The following is a 22,954-nucleotide window of genomic DNA, read 5'->3' as shown; positions in this document are numbered from 1 at the left end:
TTTATTATTAACAAATCTGTAGAACAGCTTGGGTTCTTTCTTGTTTTTATTTACAAAATCCTTCTTGTATTTTTGTTCTTCCTCCCTTCTTACTTTTACATATTCATTTCTTCTTTGTATTCTTTTCCAAGTTTTTTCAATATATTTTTTTCTTACTTTATCCCATGCACTATTCTTAGTTTCAAGTGCCTCGCTACGTCTTTTATTAAACCAATCTTTCTTTCTGTCTTCCTTTTTTGTAGCAACTTTAGGAACATGGTTTCCAACTCCCTCCTCATATATTTTCACAAAGATATTATATTTCTCCTGGATATATCTACCATCTCCATTTCACTCTAGTACATATTTCTAAAATATTGTCACGGAGACAAAATCCACTCTCCCACTGTTATACCTATTTTGTCGATGTCTCTTCTCTTTCTCCTGTGTCCCCATCCAATACCTCCATCTCCATAACCAGTTGGCTGCTCTTTCCTAAGGGGCGGTGATACTGTAATTTCTGTATTTCATTATGGTTTCTTGTGAAAATCAGATCCAATCATGATGGTGTATCCTCTTCCCTAATTCTTGTATTTTCTTTAACTGACTTTATTACCACATTTTCTGTTATTAGCTCCATTAGTCTATACCCTCAGGTTTCCACACTGTTCCCTGCATCAATTCCTTCCCAATCAACCTCTCTATGATTAAAATCACCCATTAGCAACAATCTATTTCTCTGCTGATTATCTTCCTTGGTATATCTAAAGACTCACTCATTAACCTTCATACTCATCCCTATTCCATGCTTGGGTTCGTGGTGGTATATGCATCACAACACTATCCAACTTTTCTCCATGTTCTTCCACTATTTCCACTCCCAGTATTTCCACTTTTGCATTTTCTATATGTACCCTTTCAGCATTTATCTTACCTTTTTATCAGTCATAATCATCACTCCTCCTCCATACTTTCTTTCTCTGTCTTTCCTCTACACATTATAATCTTTCCAACCAAGCACATTTACACTGAATTCAATCTCTAATATTAGTTTCATCTACACATACCACTTCTGGCTTTTTTTCCCTAATACAGTCACTAAGTTCTAGTTTCTTCATTATCAATTCAGCCACATTTGCATACATTACCTTTACCTTATGAGCCTAAGTCTTCTTAATCACTTCCATATTTGCTCTAACTTTACCTAGGCCTACTAAATCATTTTGTACTTTTCTCTTTAGTCCCTCTTCATATACCAATTTTTGAGTTTAATGTCCTTCACTCTCTCTCACAAAAAAAAAAAAAAAAAAAAAAAAAAAAAAAAACATTGTCCCTCTAATCTTTCCTCATTTTTGTTTTTAGCTTCTTCCAGCAATGTTTTCAGTTTAGTTTTCTCATCAGAGTTTAGATCTTTCCTTTTTTATTTCTGTTCTTTCTCCTCAGCTCCAAAGATGATTATCTCTTTCAACTGTGTTCCTCACAACTGCCTCCCTTTTTTTTTTTTTTTTTTTTTTTTAAATAAACTTTCACCACTTCACTTTCGAAGATGCCTCTTTGTGTGTCAGCCAAGTTTTTATTTTCTTCACTTTGTTGTTTTATTATTTCTTTCAGTTCTGACATCTCTTCAGGCCCTTTGATCACCCATCCTGTTTGTTCTTGCAGTTGTTCCACAGCTGTACATGTCTTCTCTGTCTTAAGATCAGTTTCACTCACTCTCTTTTTCATTCTTTATTTTCCTCTTCTAAATCACTTATATTCTTCTTGAGGGCTCTCTCCTTGGTGGAACTCAGCTCCAGCTCATCTTTTGTTTCACCTTTCTTTGTCTTTAAACTATCACTTGTCATGTTCTCGATTACTGCTTCCATCTTTAAAATTCTAATAATTAATGCCTTCATTAACTCAAACATGTTGGTCTGATGGTCAAATCCCTTGAAATCACCACATTTGTCAACCATTTGCCGCCCCGCTCCACCTCCCCCACCTGCCATTTTCTGCTTTCACCACAGCTCCCAAAGAGCATCCAAATGTTTCTATTATACAGGTGAAACTTCAGTCACAGACACTTCAGAGATGGGATTTCATCCTGTTTACTAAAATTATGGCAAATTTTCGGGAGCCTTCCTGCCGATGCGTGTTGTCTGTCTTGTTTGCATACGTGTATCAATGTATTTATGAATGTACAACTAAGAATTCAAGCTGTGGTAGTGGTCCACTTCTGTCAGGTGAAGACAACTGATTAAAGTCAATCTCTACTCTCCATTTGTTCTTCATAACCACCCAACTATTAGTATTTTTCTTAATGTTCCTATCACTCTATAATACTTCTGTAAACAAAGTTTTATCCCTCTATCTTCCAAATTTCTTGCACATGCATTTCTCAAGTAAACTGTTTCCACTACACACTCTCTTTATTTTTCTCTTGGACAGCACCAAAACTTCAACAACACACCACAGGTTCTGCACTATACCACTATGTAGAACTCATTTAACCCTGCACTCATATTTCTGTTTGCTACAGCTATCAATGTCCAAACAGCTCTCCTTCCCTATTGTATCTACTCATTATTGAATTCAACCTCCAGGTTATCATTTTTGTTCACTACTGTACACTTCCTCACCCTCATACTTTCTATTTCTATAATAACTGGTCTCTCATCACAGTTCATATCCATACCCCCCCCCCCAAAAAAAAAAAAAAAAAAAAAACTTGCATTCACTAAACTAATTTTTGTCTGTTTGTTTCCACACACATGCATAAAAATATGCAAATTCCCTTTCTCATTTTTCATCAACATTGCTTCATCTGTATACAGTAGTGCTGAGAGTTCTTAATCACTGTCTCCAGGCATCAAAATTGCTTTGAATCTTCATATTACATGTGAATGTGGAAAAGTGAGTTAGGGTGATGATGACAATACTCCTCATCTCCATACAACATATGTAACTTCTTCAGCCAGAAGCATTTTTAGATATACTGTACAATTCCAGCTAATGTCAGACAATTTTATTCAGCTAGGAAGGATGTAACAAGACTGTGTGGACTAAAACAGCCACACACTCATAATATAACATAATTTACCCCTTTCATTATAAAAGATCCTCCCTCAGCTGAATAAAAATGTCTGGCAGCAACAAAAATGATATATAAAAATCATTGTTGTAGGGGAACGAAGTCACAGAGATGTTCTTCTTATGAATAACACAATCACTCAGTGGAAGTCAGAATAAAATTAAATATCTAAAAAGACAGCTCAACAGTAAAGGGGTTGGTAAATGAGAAACACCTCTAAGATATTAAAACTGTTATGAAAAAGGTTAGCATTTCTGGGATTATTTCCATATAAAGTAAACCCTCCAACTAAATGCAAATTTAATTAAGTGTTGTAGGCTATATACAGTATACAGTATATACTGTATAAATATATATATATATATGGGGTGTTCCATAAGTCATGCATGATAGGGGAAAAAGTTAATTATGTGTTTTTCTGCTGCAGGATTTGTAGTACAGCTGCACAACAATGTTCACCCAAGAGGAACGCATTGAGATCATCCTGCTGGTGGGTATGCGAAGCAACATAGAGGTGGCAGACGAGTTTAATCACCGACATCCACATGGAAACCCAGTTTCTCATACCACTGTTGGACGACTGATTGCTAAATTCAAGGAGACGGGAAGTGTGTGCGACAAACCCGACATCTTACGATGTGTCCTCGATGAGTCATCCGTCTGAATATTTGTATGTGGCATGACAGTCAGCACTTCGAACAAATACTGTACTCTAAACTTCAGTTTTCCCCATGATGCGTGACTTGTGGGACACCCTGTGTGCTACCCAAAAATTCCAGTAATTTGAACAGAGGGAGCCAACCATTTGCAGTTTTGCCTTTTGCCACCAGGAGGAGTCAACAGCATCTCTTGTGCATCAGTGTGGCCCCGGCCGTGTCTGTGAGCGGACATATTGTTGAGCTACGCTTACTATTGTAATGTGGTGTGTAGGTGGTTTGGTGGTTATGCAATGGTGGACCTCACGGAACAAAGAACCTGCATCAAGTTCTAATTCAAAATCAACATTATGGCTGAAGAAAGTCACTGGTTGCTTCAGCAAGCCTTTGGTGACAATGCCATGTCCCAAAGCAGAACATTTTTCTGGTACATGCGGTTCAAGGAAGAACAAACATCTGTCGAAGACAATGGCTGTTCTGGATGACCGTCAACAGCAACAACACCAGAAAATGTCAGAAATGTTTGTCAGGCTATCCTTGCAGATCGTAGACAAACTATCCATTATGTTTGTGATGTTGTTGGACTGTCGTACGGGAGCATGCAACGCATTCTGTCGGACGTGTTGGGCACGAGACACATAACTGCAAAATTTGTGCCAAGACTGCTGAGTGACGAGCAGAAGGCACATTGCGTTGGAGTTTGCAGGGAGCTCGAGAATCACGTCAGAGATGATGCCACCTTCAACTCCAAGGTCATAACTGGTCATGAATCATGGGTTTATGGTTATGAACCAGAGACAAAGCAGCAGTCATCGCAATGGAAGTCTCCCAATTCACCGAGGCCGAATTAAGCATGTCAAGTTCGCAGCAATGTCAAGTCGATGTTGATCATTTTCTTCGATATACAAGGGATTGTTCACAATGAATTCGTCCCACCAGGTCAATCTGTCAGTGGAAAGTTTTACTGTGATGTTTGCAGAGTCTGAGGAAGAACATCCGCTGCAAATGTCCAGAACAGTGGAAAAACAAGGACTGAGTCCTGCATCACAACAATGCCTTTGCTCTCACAGAAATTGCTGTTGGTATTTGGGTAGTTTTTTATATAGGCGTGATAGCGAGATACGCTATAGTGGAACTATAGCCGAGGGTTGAGTGTATATATATAAATATACAGTATATATATATATATATATATATATAGTATATACACTGTATATATACACTCAATCCTTGTAAATCGCATGTTCATAAATCACGGATTCGTAAATCACGGCTAGGTGGCCGTCAGACTGCCGGCAACCTTAAATCACTGTTAAGTCATGAAAATTGCGGATCTAGGCACCCAGGTGGGCCTTTTCCAAGGAGGACCGTAAACCGCGGCATTCAAACTGAATATCGTGACCCAACAACCAATCACCGCGCATCCCTGGTGGCATATGTGCGTACTAATGCCGCCATGTTGTTGTTGTTCTTGTCCCACCAGTCCGCACACTACAGACTGTCGCCGTGGAGTACGAGAGTTACCTGCCTTTTAGGTGCAACTTCCCCACGCCTCCTACCTGCCATAGCCCCTCCCGACCCCCCAGTGAAGCGCTCTAAGCAGTATGTGTCAAGAAGCTGCCGCAGTTGTCATACAGTCAACGTTTGGAGCTCATTTGTCATGTTGAGAGGGGAGAGAAGTTTTCAAAGCTGGTGAAAGAGTTTTGGAAGAACAAGTGCTGAGAGGTTCTAAGTTCTTCCCAACACCACCCCACTCCATTCACTTAAGCAATTTCGTCATAGGATTAAGATGAGATCCTTTACTACATGCACTGAATATTCCTAAATCTGAATGATTGTGTTTGATGGTGCCTAGATAGGTGTAGGTAGGGTGCTGTGGGGGCGAGTTGGCCAAAGTCCAGACCCAAATTAATTTTTCACATAAGAGTTATTATTCATAAACCATGGAATTCATAAATCACGGCAGTGATCCAGACCCAAATTGCCGTGATTTACGAGGACTGACTGTATGTATATATAAGGGACAAATAGAATGAGGTATTATTGCATTCTGAATGGTAAAAAAAAAAAAAAAAAAAAAAAAAAAATGAACACAGCCTTACATCCTGCATAACTTACATGAATCCTTTTCTCTAATAAGAGAGAGGAGTGATGGTGCAGACAACTGCAGAGAGCACGACAATCCAGTATCAAAGTGGAGAGTATATCTAACAAGAGATCCATTCTGGCAGGTGATGATCACTTCACTCTCACCTCCACACTGCCAGCAGCCACTGAAATTTAATCAAAGTATACATAACACTAATGTACCACGTGATATGCATGGTCCAGATGGACAAACATTGTAATATTTAGCTATACTACTGAAGATATCATTACTAAATAACTCATCCATGTTCCACTGTATTTTCATCTAATACCTAAAATAAATGACTATTGCAATTACTGCATAGTTTCACTGGAGGACATTCAATTATCCTTATTTCTGTCTAATGACATAAGAAAATGTGAGTACGTTTAAGTATTTGGGTAGTGTGATGAGTAAGGATGGAGGTTTGGAGGGTGAAGTGCTTGAAAGGGTACAGCAGGGAAGAAGGGTTGCTGGTTCCTTGAAAGCAGTGATAAGAAACAGGGAAGTGAGCAAGGAAGTGGAAAAGTTACTACATGACAGTATTGTGATACCAACTCTAACGTACGGAAGTGAAGCTTGGACATTGTTGGAAGGACACAAGTCAAGAGTGAGAGCAGTGGAAATGAGTTATTTAAGAGGAGCCTGTGGAGTCACGTGGAGAGACAGGCTGACGAATGAGGATATAAAGGAACGTTGTGGTGTGGATGTGGATGTGATAGGAAGCGTTATGAGGAATACACTGAGGTGGTTTGGCCATGTGGAGAGGATGGAGGGTGAAAGACTGACGAAGAGAGTGTATATGAGTGAGGTGGAGGGGGAAAGAGGGAGGGGGAGGCTGAGGATGAGATGGAGGGATGGGGTGGAGAGGTATATGAGAGAGGGGGGTGTGAGTTGGGAGCAGGGCAATGAAATGGCGGGGGACAGGGCGACTTGGAGGCGATTTGTTTGTGGCCACCCCAAAAGGGATTGAGGCATCTGGCAATAGATAGATAGACATAAGACGATTGTTATAAATTTCAAAGGCAATCACAGAATGGTATCAGTCATACTATGAGGTGTCACATGCACACTACAGTAATATATAACTGTTCTACTTGACTAACGAAGAAAGCACCAAACAAATATTCTTCAAGGCTACAACATACAACTGTCAATTAACAACTTCAGGTCCCTATTCAAGTTCTAGGTATGAGCAGGCTTGAGTGCAAAGATCTAGCCTCAAGAGTCTCATGGTCAGCCCACGAATTGATCCCAAGACCTCTTGATTGTAAGCTGAGTGTAATTCTGAATGTACCACTGTCAACCCTGATTATTCTGCAAGATCTTTGAAGGTTGGGTTGAAACAGGGATGTGTCATGGCTCCATGGTTATTCAATCTGTACATGGATGGGCTAATAAAAGAGGTACAAGGTAGGGTAGTGGATGCTGGAGTGGCCCTGGTGAGAGAGGGTAGTGTTTGGAAACTCCCTGTACTGTTGTTTGCAGATGATACTGTGTTGTTGAGTGAAGACAATGGGAAGCTGCAAGGCTTGGTGGATGAGTTTGGGAGAGTGTGTAAGAAACAGAATCTAAAGGTGAATGTAGGGAAGAGTAAAGTGATGGTCTTTGAGAGAGGTGAAGTCAGTGAATGTACAGCGAGGTTGGATGGTGAGGAATTGGAAAATGTGAGTATGTTTAAGTACTTGGGGAGCGTGATGAGTAAGGATGGAGGTTTGGAGGGTGAAGTGCTTGAAAGGGTACGGCAGGGAAGAAAGGTTGCTGGTTCCTTGAAAGCAGTGATAAGAAGCAGGGAAGTGAGCATGGAAATGAAAAAGTTACTACATGACAGTATTGTGATACCAACTCTAACATATGGAAGTGAAGCTTGGACGTTGTTGGAAGGACACAAGAGTGAAAGCAGTGGAAATGAGTTATTTAAGAGGAGCCTGTGGAGTCACATGGAAAGACAGGCTGACAAATGAGGATATAAAGGAGCGTTGTGGTGTGGATGTGGATGTGTTAGGAAGCGTTAGGAGGAATACACTGAGGTGGTTTGGCCATGTGGAGAGGATGGAGGGTGAAAGACTGACAAAGAGAGTGTATGTGAGTGAGATGGAGGGGGAAAGGGGGAGGGGGAGGCCGAGGATGAGATGGAGGGATGGGGTGGAGAGGTATATGAGAGAGGGGGGTGTGGGTTGGGAGCGGGGCAGTGAAATGGCGGGGGGACAGCCTAATTCAGAAAACCACCTACCTGTACACAGCTCCCTATTGGACATGCATAGCACCTATTTAGGGCCCTATTCACACAAATAAGGGAGAGAAAGCATTTAATAAATGAAAAGGAACCACTGAATAAGGATTTAGAGGTGAGCATGGAAAATATTTACCAGTATTCAGGGTACTTTACAACAAGTCCGTGGCAATTGCAATGAATAACCCGCCTCCTCTCAGACTCTGACAATAAAAAGGTGCACATGAAGCACCTACAGTAATCCAGTGTTGCACAGCAGTTAATCATTTGCACTTTGAATTTTAATTCCTTAACACTGTGCATTCCTTTCTCACTTGCACTCTACTGTACTGTACCTGACTCTCATCACTGTTGCACTTTGCACTGAAGCCTCTGCACTCTGAATCCAAATTTCTTAACACTGCACATTATGTTCTTTACACCGAGTCCGAGAGTAGGTGTTGCAGGTGGCCGAGGGCTGCGTCACTGGGACGTGGTGATGGACTACCCACTGCAGACGACTCTGAAGACAGGCACACACGAGGAAGAGGCAGCAGAGGAACAACAGGGCCTGCAGGATGTAGGGCACCATCACAAAAGCAAGCACGTGGGCGGCCATGGTGAGGAGCGTGCACTCATGTTGATGGATGAGTGGGAAATTGGGAGGAGGCAGCGTTGCTCTGCTGGATGTCAGCGGAACTACGCGGCAAAACACAGCTGGTCCGTGCTGCACGCCAAGTTCAAATTACGGGTAGAAAAAAATTAGTTTCTTTCTTTCTTTCTTTTTCCATTTTTTGGCCATTTTTTGGTTCCGAAGGCCCGGAACCAAAATGTCCGGGTAGTGGGGTGTCTGGTTATCGGGCATCCGGATATTAAAGGGATTACTGGTAATTAATGGCAAAAAATTCAGTTTACAATACCTCACAGAAAAATGATTTTCAAGGTTCCAATTTTATGAATTTTCTTGAAGAATAACTTATTTTTGGCAAATGCGTCATATAACATCCTTAACCCATTCAGTCCAATGATGTATTATTCCACTTTAATCTTGCTATCTTCACATGATTTTTTTTTTTTTCCAGCTATGTAGTAGATGGGTGGCTACTACCAACCTTGACAAGGCAGCTACTACCATGAGAGTGAAATGTGACTAAATGAATCATATCAGTAACTAGGCACATAATCATCTCTCTTAAACAGGAAATATTCAGCCAATCCAAGGAATTATCCAAATGAACCAAAATTACTGAAAAATAATAATAATAAAAATAAATGCATAAATGAAGGTGAAAAACATAAACCTACATAAATACCCAAATTAACCTAAAAAATACCAAAATGAATTTATAAAATCCCACAAATGAGCCCACATGAAGGTGAAAACATCCTTCCAAATGAAGCTAAATACAGTACATCCCCACAGTACGCGAGTTCCGAGTACACGATCCCCCTTTTACGCGAGGACCTATTTTTTTTATATTTTAGTGTATTTTTTATTAGTACACAAACTGAACTCTTTGTAAGCGAGACAGGCAGCGAAGAGTGGCCAAAATCCAGGGTTACCCCGACTACACAACACTGCCCCCCCAAGAAGCGATAACAGGTAAAGGTCTATCTATCTATATATCTATTGCCAGATGCCATAATTCCATAAGGGGAGGCCATTTGACTTTAAGTTATTTGTTTTACGGGGAGGGGTACTAACCTTCCACCAACCCACTTGTTGACACGTAGGTAGCACGTATGAGTTGGTTATATGGTTACCACCCAGCATTGTAAATGGTTTCTTGGCTTACAGGAAACCATTTGCATTGTCGCTCAATGCAAAGCCACCTGTAAAGGAAAGAACCTAATGTAACCTAACCAAACCTACCCCCATCAAGGAAAGTACTCTTAAAAAAAGACACTTGGTAGCTGCACTCTTTTCTCTTTTTAGTTTCTGTAATGGGAGTGCTATGGCCACAGAATCAGATACAGTAAGTTTATTCATCTCTAGAGCAACATGGATTTTTACAGTTTTTACAGATCACCTGTGCTGCCAGAACACCGTGATGTCTTAAAAAATACAGTAAGTATCTTCAGATATGTCTGCATGATCCCAAAGAAATTTCGCAGTTACTGAAAAGTAATAACTCTCACAACCGGGAAACAGAGACGCCATCCTGATACTTAAATTCAAAATCAGGTGTGAAGTGATTGCCAGTTATGTTAGCCTATTATTGGTAATGAAAACTAATGCACCAACCAGCTTTAAAAAAAAATAAATAAATAAAGTGGTCAGCCATTGTGCATGTCAGGCACTAGTGCATGCCTACTGCCGACTAGTAACAAACACAGGAACATACAGGAGCTCTCTCATGGCACATGAAAGATCTCAACACACTGTTCTGAAATGTGGAAAATCCATCCATCCATCATCCAATCCTATGTTGCCCCATGAGGAGTGTAGCAGCCCGGGGCTAGGCAAGTTGGTCCTGATATTTAAGATGAGAGCGACCAGACTCACTCATCCCCGAGTGGCATTACGTGCGAAATAAACCCCAACCACCCCTTAGATATAAACCTTCACTGGCCAGGGCTGTAATTTCTGGGGGGGCTATAGCACCCACTAATGTTTTCTGTATACTAATTTGTCAAAACTTCAACTAAGATTGAGGGTTGAATAACAACCCATGAAACTGATCAAGGCTGTAAGTAAAATACGATACTATATGTCGAATATTGTCTTAAATCTGGTTGGCACAACTATTTGAGATGCTCCATAGTAGTGTTATGATGTTTTTCATTGTTTACGTTGTGTGGCAATGTTGGTCTTGTATTCGCCACGCTACCTCAATAGCTCTCTGTTGCCTTGTGGCCTGTGAGTTTATTTTCTCTAATGTGTTTATAATTATGTTTCTGTGTTTTATTATCATAACTCTGTCTACAGACTGAGAGACTTACTTGAGGAGCACAATGACCCACAACTGGGTAAACCACGTCCTGAGTGTTCATTCTACGAGACTTGACAGTCTTGATCTGAAGGAGGTTCTAAACCAGTGGTTCTTAAACTTTCTCATGCAGTGGACCCCTTTTATTAAAACACATCATGTGGCAGACACTTAATTTGAGTAGATTTCCCTCCAACCCTACCTCTTGAGTTAAAAGGTGTTTGTAGGCTATAATGTACTAAAATTGTTACTGAATTATTTATTAATGGCTTAACTTGAACATCTATCTATCTATTTATTGCCAGATGCCATAATTCTGTAAGGGGTGGCCATTTGACTTTGAGTTATTTGTTTTAATTGGAGGGGCACTAACCATCCACCAACCCACTTGTTAACACATAAGGAGCACATATGGTTTGGTTATATGGTTACCACCCAGCACTGTAAATGGTTTCTTGGCTTACAGGAAACCATTTGGCTTGTTACTCAATGTAATGTCACCTGTAAAGGAAAGAAAACCAATAAGAAGTGACAGGAAAGATGGGAGAAATAGGAAGAGAGGAGGGCAGGAACAGAAAAAGGATGATAAAGGCTAAGGAAGAAGTAGGCAGCACTACATCAAGTGAGTGGATTATGGTTGCCACCACCTACCACAACTAGAACATAAATGTTCAAATTTTATGTCACATAACTGTCGTAACATTATTCACTTTACATGTTTTATCTGATACTGATATTAGCCTGCGGACCCCTTGGAACATTTCACAGACCCTGGGGGCCCATGGACGACACTTTAAGAGACACTGCTCAAAACGAATTTATTGACACGACAGAGAGAAGAAAAGCCATGTTTGCTCGTGTCTGACATGTTGAATATATATTTTAATTTTGTGCATATTGTATACTGGAATCTGTATATTCTGAGATCAAGGCTTTTATGATGGAATACAAATGTGTGTGTGTGCGTATGTGTGTGTGTGTGTGTGTATGTATTTACCTAATTGTGATAAACAGGAAATGAGCTAAGCTCGTGAGGTCCCGTCCCTGTTTCGCAATAAATCAAATTTAGCTTTAAACTCATTTAAGTTTTTAGACTGGACGATCTCTTTGTCCAGGCTATTCCACAGGTCTATACATCTATAAGGAAAACTATATTTCTTGATATCCTTCAAGCAGTTTGGCTTCTTCAATTTCATTCCGTGTCCTCTTGTTACTCTTTTATCCCATAAAAACAGATCTTCTCAGTCAATTTTATCTACTCCCATCATGGTCCTGAACACTGCAATCATGTCGCCTTTCTTCTAAGGAAGGCAAATCCAGCTATTCCACCCTCTCTCTTTATGACAGATCTGCCAGACTGAAGACCATCTTGGTTGCTGTTCTTTGTATTCTCTCAATATTGTTTATATCTTTCTTAATGCTGCATATTATAACCTGGGGCAAATCATGGCCACTATCAATTTTTTCATCATCTCTTCATCCATATACTGTAATGAAAAGCTACTCATACATTAGCCAGAAGTTTAACCCTTTAACCGCAGGTGTCATCCCAGAATGACATTGCAAAAACTGGACCAAACCGCGGGTGTCATTCTCGAATGTTTGTGAATATTTTGAATACCGCAGGTTTTTTCCATGCGCCAATTGTTTCAAGGGAGAGTAGCTATTAAGTTCTTTCACTCCAGCCGACCCCCACCTCCCTCCTCCCACCCCCCGGGCCCCCCACCCCACCCCTGACCAAACACGCATCAGTATCTGTCCAGCTGTGTGAGTGACAACACCGCTGATGTGGCAGTGAAGTGCAGGCAATTACAGTGCCTTTTACCTGCCTCAGTGAACACAGAGTGGGTGTTTATCGTATGTGCAGTGTTCATGTATGTTTATAGTATTATTATCAGAATGAGGTTGGCATTTGGTAATGGTGTGTGAGTGAAAAATAGTGATTACAACACCGCTGATGTGGCAGTGAAGTGCGGGCAATTACAGTGCCTTTTACCTGCCTCAGTGAACACAGAGTGGGTGTTTATCGTATGTACAGTGTTCATATATGTTTATAGTATTATTATCAGAATGAGGTTGGCATTTGGTAATGATGTGTGAGCGAATAATAGTGATTTTAGATCGCTCACTTCTAATGGCACTACCCATCCGGTGATAGTCAACTAAATAATGAAACCTACATCATTGCAAAGCCGAAGGTTAGTACTTTCTAATGGTATCTTATTTTTTGCTCCAGATTTATTCTGTGCAGAGTTATAAAGGTTTAAAGTTTGTTTACATTTTGGCTGGAACCCCCGCGGGAGAGGCCAGTCGGTGCAAAACAATGCCCGCGGTTAAAGGGTTAAACGTCTCTCTAACTGTCTTGTTAATGTGTTTTTCAGGTGACAAACTGTCCTGGACCAGCACTCCCAAATCTTTCTCTTCTCTCACTTTTGTGATTGGTTCATTACCCATCAAATAATTCAGTGATGGCCTCTTGGTACTTCTGCCCATTTCCAATATTTTACATTTCTTTGCACTGGATTTCATTTCCCACATCTGGCTACATTCATGTATCCTATCCAGATCCTCCTGCAACATTTTACAATCTTCCTCACCCTCTACCTTCCTCAAGATCTTTGCATCATCAGCAAACAGGCCTGCATAACTGTTCACTCCATCTACCATATCATTTATGTAAATCAGGAACATTACTGGCACCAACACCAAGCCCTGTGGGACTCCACTTGTTACTTCCCTCCATCCAGACATCCTATCCTTTATTACTGTCCTCATTTGTCTCTCTCTCAAAAAAAATCTCTCATCCATTCCAGGACATTCCCCTTCAGTCCTCCTATATGCTCTGATTTCCACATTAGTCTCTTATGGGGTACCTTGTCGAAGGCCTTCTCCAAATCTAAATACACACAATCCACCCAACCATCTCTTTCCTGTAGCACATCAATCACTCTTGAGTAAAAACTCAACAAGTTGGAAACACATGACCTTTCACTTCTGAATCCAAACTGGCTATCAGCCAATATATTCATCTCTTCCAAATATTTTATCCATGTATCTTTCAGAATTCTCTCGCACAATTTTGCGACCATGCTGGTTAGGGACTCTGCTCTATAATTCACGGGTTCTTCCCTGTTTCCTCTCTTATAAATTGGTACCACATTTGCCCTCTTCCATTCTTGAGGCACTTTCCTCTCTTCCAGAGAACACCCAATTAAACTGTGAATCTTATCCGCCAGTTGTTCTCTGCATTCCTTCAGTACGCAATTAGAGATTCCATCTGGTCATGGGGCTTTCCTTACATCTTGAGTTTCCAGTAATTTATACAGTTCCTGTACTTCCACTTTTATATCTTTTATTGCTTCATTTTCTAGTCACTCCCTCCCCTTCCACAAACTCCTTTTCATTAGTGAAAACTGATTGGAAAAATTTGATCATTATTTCTGTTTGCATTGCCGCATCTTTATAGACCTCTCCTTCTACTTTCAGTTCGGTGATTCCTTCCTTTTGTTTCAATTTCCCATTGACAAATCTGTAAAACAGTTTGGGTTCATCCTTACATTTGGCTATTATACCTTTTTCAAAATTCCTTTCTTCCTCTCTACTGTACGTGTTCTTGTGTATTTGTTTCTGGTTCTTTTATATTCTTCCTTTGTTTTGTTGTTGCCTCTCTTTCTCCAATTGTTCCACGCCATCTCTCTCTCTCTTTTTGCCATCATACACCTTCTATTAAACCACTCTATTTTCCTGTTTTCTTTGCCCGTTACTCTTGGCACAAATTTTTCCACTACCGAGTTATAGGCTATCTATCTATCTATCTATCTATAGCCCGACGCCCTAATCCTGCAAAGGGTGGCCGCAGACAAAACGCCTCCAAGTCACTCTGTCACCCACCATTTGACTCCCCTCCCCCCAACTCACCCCCCCCTCCCTCATATACCTCTCAACTCCATCCCTCCACCTCATCCTCGGTCTACCCCTCCCTCTCCCTCCCTCCACCTCACCTACATACACCTTCTTAGTCAGTCTTTCATTCTCCATCCTCTCCACATGTCCAAACCACCTCAGTGTATTTCTCCTAATCTTTTCAACCACATCCACATCTACTCCACAACGTTCCTTCACTTCTTCATTCGTCAACCTGTCCCTCCACGTCACTCCACATGCTCCTCTCAAGTAACTCATTTCCACTGCTCTCACTCTTGACTTGTTCCCTTCTTGCAAGGTCCACGCCTCGCTTCCATACGTCAGGGTAGGGATCACAATACCATCATGCAGTGACTTCTTAACTTCCATACTCACCTCCCTATTTCTCATCACTGCTTTCAGTGTGCCAACAACCTTCCTTCCCTGCTGTACCCCTTCACGTACTTCATCCCCCAAAGTTCCATCCTTACTCATCACACTACCCAAGTACTTGAATGCACTCACATTCTCCATATCCTCACCATCCAACCTCACTGCACACTCTGTGACTTCATTCCTCTCAAACACCATAACTTTACTTTTGTTTACATTAACTTTCAGCTTCCTCCTCCTACACACTGTCCCAAATTCATTCACCAAACCTTGCAACTCCCACTCATCTTCACTCAACAATACTGTATCATCAGCAAACAGCAACACCGGAAGCTTCCAAATCTCACCCTCATTCATTAGGGCCACCCCCACATCCACTGCCCTACCTTGTACCTCCTTTACAACCCCATCCATATATATATTAAACAGCCATGGAGACATTACACACCCCTGTTTCAGTCCCACATTGAGATCAAAGAACTCACTCAGCTCACCATCCACTCGCACAGTAGCCCTAGCTCCCTCGTACATACTCTTCACAGCACTCAACAATTTCCCCTCCACTCCATATATTCTTAATACCTTCCACATACCTTTCCTACCTATTCTGTCATAAATATCCCACTTCCTCTGTATCTCTCTTGTTTCTCTGAATTTTCTCCAATCTGCATTCTCCAAAAATATTCTCAGTCCTGTAAAGTTTGTTCTCCCAAAGTTGTATCTTCCCTGCCTATAAAGCTCGTCTCTTGGCCCCATGTTCCCTGTTATCATCTGGAACTCAATGACCACATGATCACTTTTTCCAATAGGACACATATATTTCAAGGATTTTATTACTTCGGGTTCTTTGGTAAACAGTAAATCTAGTCTTGACGGTGTGTCCTCACCTCGGAACCGTGTCTCTTCTCTGACCCATTGCATCATCGCATTGTTCACTGTTATATTTAATAATATAGTGTGTGTGTGTGTGTGTGTGTGTGTGTGTGTGTGTGTGTGTGTGTGTGTCAAATACATGTAATGTTATGGAAGGTGAGTGGCCTTTAATATGAAAGCAAACAACGTTAGGCTTATAAGGCTGAACATAAAAATAAAAAGGAAGAAAAACTTGGAGAGGTTTTGTTGAAAATTCAAACCATTCGATGCATGCTGGATCGAATATTTCCAAATCCGATCCAAATTGATCATAAACTTACTCATAATATTATTATGATCATAAACTAAATCATAATAATATTATCTAGTTTCCAAAAGAATAAAGGCAGGGCAGTATATTTCAACCTGAATCCTACACAGATGTGTGCGAACAATCTTGACAAGGGTGTAGCATAGTACACCAAAAATGTAAAATGGCCAAATTATTAAACTTAGTCACAGTTTGAGTTGAAGTTCAGCCTGGCAGAAAGTGAAGCCTTTTGTTTACACATCCAACTTAATCACTAAACATACATGCCTCATTACTCATCAACTTCTATGCAGAATCAAACTGAAAACTATCGGATGGTCCACAAACTTAAGCGTTTTGATTTAATTTAAGGTTTCTAGTGCGGAGGCATATACATTTTGTCTAGCCCCCCTCAAAAATGTGTTGAAAATTACGGACCTGCCAGCTCAATTCGACTGGAGTGCCGTAATTACCCACTAAACCACCAGGCGCCAAAATTTGGTTATATGGTTACCACCCAGCATAGTAAATGGTTTCCTGGTGTACAGGAAACCATTTGGCTTGTCACTCAGCGTAATCACCCTCAGGCAGAAGTAAGAGGAAAGAATGAAGGAAAGACAGAGGGAGTGTAATGTCATCCGTAGGCAGAAGGACGAGGAAAGAATGAAGCAAAGAAAGACAGAAGAGGATGGAAGGAAAGAAGGATGGAGGAGAGGAAAGGGCATACACCCAAGAGCAGCACTACATCAAGTGAGAGGATGGTGAGTGCCCCCATCTACCACTAAAAATTTGGAAAATCATTTACAATGCTATCATCAATTTCCAGCTGCATGTTCAACGGTTCAAAGTACAATACTGTTCACCAAATAAGGAGATGGTACCGGTAAATATTTCCTTTATTGCTGTTTTCTATTTCTGGTGTTTTTTCTTCCAAAATGGTAGTTTTTTAGTTCATTTGAGTGTTATGAGGCCTCATTTGTTGTGCAAATGAATAATAACCATAATATGACTATGACAATCTTAGTTTTTTTTTTTTTTTTGTGAGGAAGAATGAACCAAAGGCCATGAGCCTGCAAAACTGTTCCTTCCAAGAGAAAAACAAAATACAAGAGAGAGCCAAATTAGAGATCCATTCATTTCGAGATGCCTGGACACAATGCATCTGAAAGACTGGAGATCATAGGAAGCAGGAAATACAGACAGAGGGAGACAGTTCCAGAGTTGTCCTGTTGCATAAATGAAGGACTGGGAGTAACGGTTAACTCCTGCATTAGAGAGTTAGACAGAAAAGGGGTGAGAGTTTGCAGCTAGACGGGTGCTATGTGCCCGTTGTAGAAGTGGAGGAATGCATGCAGACAGTTCAGAGGAACAGTGACCATTGAAGTAGTGATAGAAAAGAGATAAAGATGCAACATTGCGGCGAAAAGACAGAGGTTAAAGGGAGTCAGTAAGAGGGGGAGAGTTAATGAGACGAAAAGCCTTTGACTCCACCCTATTGAGAAGAGCTGTATGTGGGGAGCCTCCCCACACATGAGAGTTGTACTCCACACAGGGGCAGATAAAACCCCTGTATAGAGTCAACAATTGTGCAGGGGCAAAGAAGGAACGGAGTCGGCTTAGCACACCCAATTGCTTGGAAGCAGATTTTACAAGAGATGTAATATGATCTTTCCAAGACAAGTCCCGAGCAAATGAAACTCCAAGCATGTTCAAGGATGATGCAGGATTAAGTTGAGTATTATTAAACATAAGTGGGTATACCTATGGAAGATTTTGTTGGGTTGATAGGTGCAAATACTGAGTCCTTGATGCATTAAAAACAACCAGATTATTTTTACCCCAGTCAGAGAGACGAGCCAAGTCAGACATCAGGTGTGTCATAGCCTCATCCCTTGTTTGTTGAAGTAACTGCTGAGATGGACGTTGTGGGAATCGAATGGAAAAGTGAAGGGTGGAGTCATTAGCGTATGAGTGAATAGGGTTAGATGTACAGCTTAGAAGGTCATTGATGAATAAAAGGAAGAGAGTTGGTGATAGGACAGGGCCCTGATGAACACCACTGTTAATAGATCTAGGAGAAGAACGATAGCCGTCTACAACAGCAGCTATAGAATAACCAGAAAGGAAGCTAGAGATGAAGGCACAGAAAGAAGGATAGAAACTGTAAGAGAGCAGTTTGGAAATTAAAGATTTATGCCAGACTCAATCAAAAGCCTTTGAGATGTCAAGTGCAATGGCAAAGCTTTCGCCAAAGTCCTGAAAGGAGGATGACCAGGAGTCTGAAAGGTAGGTGAGAAGATCGCCTGTGGAGTGTCCCTGACGGAACCCATACTGACAATCAGAAAGAAGGTTGTAATAGGAAAGATGCTTTAAAATTTTTCTACTGAGAATAGACTCAAAAACTTTTGAGATACAGGATGTTAAAGCAATTGGGCGATAGTTAGAGGGTTGGGAATGGTCACCCTTCTTTGGGACTGGCTGAATGAGAGCAAACTTCCAGCAAGAAGGAAAGGTACTAGTTGACAGACAAAGGCGAAAGAGTTTGCCAAGACGGGGTGCAAGCACAGAGGCACAGTTCTTGAGAACAACAGGAGGGACTCCATCAGGCCCATATGCTTTATTAGTACTGAGGCCAGCAATGGCAGAAAAAACATCAGCTGAAAAAATTTTAATGTTAGCCATGAGGAAGTCAGACGGGTAAGTGATGGAGGAACAGCACCGGAATCGTCTAAGGTGGAATTGGAGGAGAAAGTCTGAGCGAAGAGATCTGCTTTATCAGTAGAAGAAATAGCTACAGAGCCATCAGAGTAGAAAAGAGGTGGGAAGGATGATGAGGTAAAGTTGTTAGAAAGGTTTCTGGCAAGGTGCCAGAAGGAGCGGGAAGAGTTCGAGTTGGAGAGTTGAGAGCATTTTGTACCCCTGGGGGTAGGGGGGTTTTCAAGAATACTCCCCCAGTATCCCTGCTTGTCGTAAAAGGCGACTAAAAGGATTGGCGGAGGGTTAGTGCCCCTCCCCGGAAACAACTAACTAAAAAAACAAACAAGAAGCCTCGGACGAGGACTGACCAAATGATGACGACCCAGGACCGGACAAAGGACTTGGGGGACAGGGCGACTTGGAGGCGATTTGTTTGTGGCCACCCCAAACGGGATTGAGGTGTCTGGCAATAGACAGATAGATAGATAGATAGATAGAAGAACAGACTTAGCACAATTTCGGGCAGAAATGTATAAAAGATGTGATTCAGGGGTGGGTTGGCTCCGGTACCTTTTATAGGCCCTCTCCTTGTTGCGGACAGCATTAGAACAAGCGTGATTAAACCAAGGCTTTCTTGCGTTAGTCAAAGGATATGAGAAAGGAATGTATGCTTCCATGCCCGAGAGAATCACCTCCGTAATGCGCAAGGCACACCCAGATGGCTCCCGGCCATGAAAGCAATAATCTATCTATCTATCTATCTATTGCCAGACGCCTCAATCCCGTTTGGGGTGGCCACAAACAAATCGCCTCCAAGTCGCCCTGTCCCCCGCCATTTCACTGCCCTGCTCCCAACTCACACCCCCCTCTCTCATATACCTCTCCACCCCATCCCTCCATCTCATCCTCGGCCTCCCTCTCCCTCTTCCACCCTCCACCTCACTCACATACACTCTCTTCGTCAGTCTTTCACCCTCCATCCTCTCCACATGGCCAAACCACCTCAGTGTGTTCCTCATAACGCTTCCTATCACATCCACATCCACACCACAACGCTCCTTTATATCCTCATTCGTCAGCCTGTCTCTCCACGTGACTCCACAGGCTCCCCTTAAATAACTCATTTCCACTGCTCTCACTCTTGACTTGTGTCCTTCCAACAATGTCCAGGCTTCACTTCCATACGTTAGAGTTGGTATCACAATACTGTCATGTAGTAACTTTTTTACTTCCATGCTCACTTCCCTGTTCCTTATCACTGCTTTCAAGGAACCAGCAATCTTTCTTCCCTGCTGTACCCTTTCAAGCACTTCACCCTCCAAACCTCCATCCTTACTCATCACACTACCCAAATACTTAAACGTACTCACATTTTCCAATTCCTCACCATCCAACCTCGCTGTACATTCACTGACTTCACCTCTCTCAAAGACCATCACTTTACTCTTCCCTACATTCACCTTTAGGTTCCGTTTCTTACACACTCTCTCAAACTCATCCACCAAGCCTTGCAGCTCCCCTTCGTCTTCACTCAACAACACAGTATCATCTGCAGACAACAGTACAGGGAGTTTCCAAACACTATCCTCTCTCACCAGGGCCACTCCAACATCCACTACCCTACCTTGTACCTCTTTTATTACCCCATCCATGTACAGATTGAACAACCATGGAGACATGACACATCCCTGTTTCAAACCAACTTTCAAAGAGAAAAATTCACTTAGTTCACCATCCACACGCACTGTAGTCTTCGCACCATCGTACATACTCTTCACAGCATTCAACAACTTCCCATCTACTCCATATATTCTTAACACTTTCCACAATCCTTGTCTATCCACCCTGTCATATGCTTTCTCCAAATCCATGAAAGCCGCATACAACTTCTTTCCCTTCTCTAGAAACTTTTCCACTAAAGATCTAAGAATGAATATCTGATCTACACAACCTCTTCCCTTCCTAAAGCCTCCCTGTTCTTCTCCAACTAATTTCTCTGTTCTTTCTCTAACTCTGTCTATAAGTATCCTACCATACACTTTTCCTATTATACTAAGAAGACAAATGCCCCTATGATTACCACACACTTCTTTTTCCCCTTTTCCTTTGTACAATGGAACAATTATACCTGACTTCCAATCCTCTGGGACTCTACCTTCCTCCCAGGCCAATCTGCACATCTTCCACATCCATTCTACTACTATCTCTCCCCCATGCTTCAGCATTTCACCACACACTCCATCAATTCCTGGGGCTTTCCCCGATTTAACTTTCTTCATTGCTTCCACAACTTCTATCCTACTGATTTCTTCCTGTCTTCTCACCTCCCTCCTTCTCCCAGCCATTCCCCAGCCACTTATACTCGCATTACTTCCATCCTCTACGTTCAACAATTCCTTAAAGTGTTCTCTCCATCTGCTCACTTTTTCTCCCTTCTCCACTAGTAATCTACCATTTTTATCTTTCACTCCCCTGCTAACTTCACTTCCACCCTGTCTTACTCTTTTCACTTCTCTCCAGAATATTTTCTTACAGTCCCTCCACTTTACACTCAAATTCCTTCCAAATTCCTCATCCACTCTCTTCTTACTAATCTTTTCACCTCTCTCTTCCTTTCCACATATAACTCTCTCTTCCGCCTCTCAACTTCTTCCACGCCCCTATTTCTCATCCATTCATTGTATGCTTTCTTCTTTTGTGCCACAGCCTGTTTCACCTCTTCAGTCCACCACGCTGTTCCTTGCACCCCCCTCCGTCTTCTCTTCCTTCCACACACCACATCACATGCTGCACATATTTCTTCTGTAAATATCTTACACACACCTTCCACGTCTCCCATCTGCTCCAATTCATATTTGCCCAATCGTTCCTCCACTTCTCTCTTATACTCTACCTTTTTCTCATCCTCTTGTAACCTTTCCACTCTCCTTGCAACTACTCCTTCCTCTCGTCTTTCCCTTCTTCTATTCCTCCATCTTACTTGCATCCTAATTCTGGCCACCACCAAGTAGTGGTCAGAAAGTCCACTCCCCCAACCTCTATACACTCTTGCATCCTTTACACATCTTCGCATCCTTTCATCCACACACACATAATCAATCATTGCCTTCCTTTCATTCAGTTCACCACCCACCTTTCTCATCACTCGCCATGTATACCTGTGGATCATTTTATGCCTGAAGAGGGTATTGGCTATCACCAACCCCCTCCCAGCACAAATGTCCACTAACGCACTCCCATTCTCATCTATCTCAGCAGGCACACCCCACTCACCAACTATTCCATCCACCTTCACATTACCAACTTTACCATTCATATCACCAATCAAAAACACTCTCTCTTTCTTTCCAAACTTTTCCATGCACACTTCCACATTTGTCCAGAACTCTTCTCTCACTCTTCTAGCACGATCTTGCGTTGGCGCATACACACACACAATCGCCCACATTTGTATTCCAACTTTCAACTATCATCCCAGGGAAAATCAAAGAAGTACTGCCTGAGGGCCTCCCAATCCGCAGCTCCAAAGTGCCAGAGACGACGTTTTTTTGGAGGGTCCGCAGGCCGTACCAGAGCGATAGGACAGGTTAAGGTGATAAGGTTATGATTGGAGGAGCACAACGGAGAGAAAAGATTAAGAGTGTAAGCAGAAGGATTAGTTGTAAGGAAGAGATCAAGTATATTGGAGCTCTCTCCAAGGCGGTCAGGGATACGGGTAGGGTGCTGTACAAGCTGCTCTAGGTCATTAAGGATAGAAAAGGTGTAGGCTTGTTCACCAGGTGGATCAGTGAAAGGAGATGAAAGCCAAAGGTGGTGGTGAACAT

At 41.8% G+C, this 22,954-nt stretch overlaps 1 protein-coding gene across 1 annotated transcript in view; it reads right to left on the bottom strand.

Annotated features, from left to right (window-relative positions):
• The window catches only part of LOC145404615 (spatacsin), a 91,052-nt gene that overhangs the window by 66,463 nt on the left and 1,635 nt on the right, over window positions 1-22,954 (bottom strand). Inside the window, exon 2 of the mRNA XM_080276136.1 lies at window positions 5,824-5,978. Coding sequence (XP_080132262.1) covers window positions 5,824-5,978 — 155 coding nt within the window. The remainder of the gene's footprint in view (window positions 1-5,823; window positions 5,979-22,954) is intronic.

Source organism: Coenobita brevimanus, chromosome 64 (genome assembly GCF_032717465.1).
Source record: "Coenobita brevimanus isolate Jiangsu-jjx chromosome 64, ASM3271746v2, whole genome shotgun sequence".
Lineage (NCBI taxonomy): Eukaryota > Metazoa > Arthropoda > Malacostraca > Decapoda > Coenobitidae > Coenobita > Coenobita brevimanus.
This window is presented reverse-complemented; position numbering and strand designations above follow the sequence as displayed.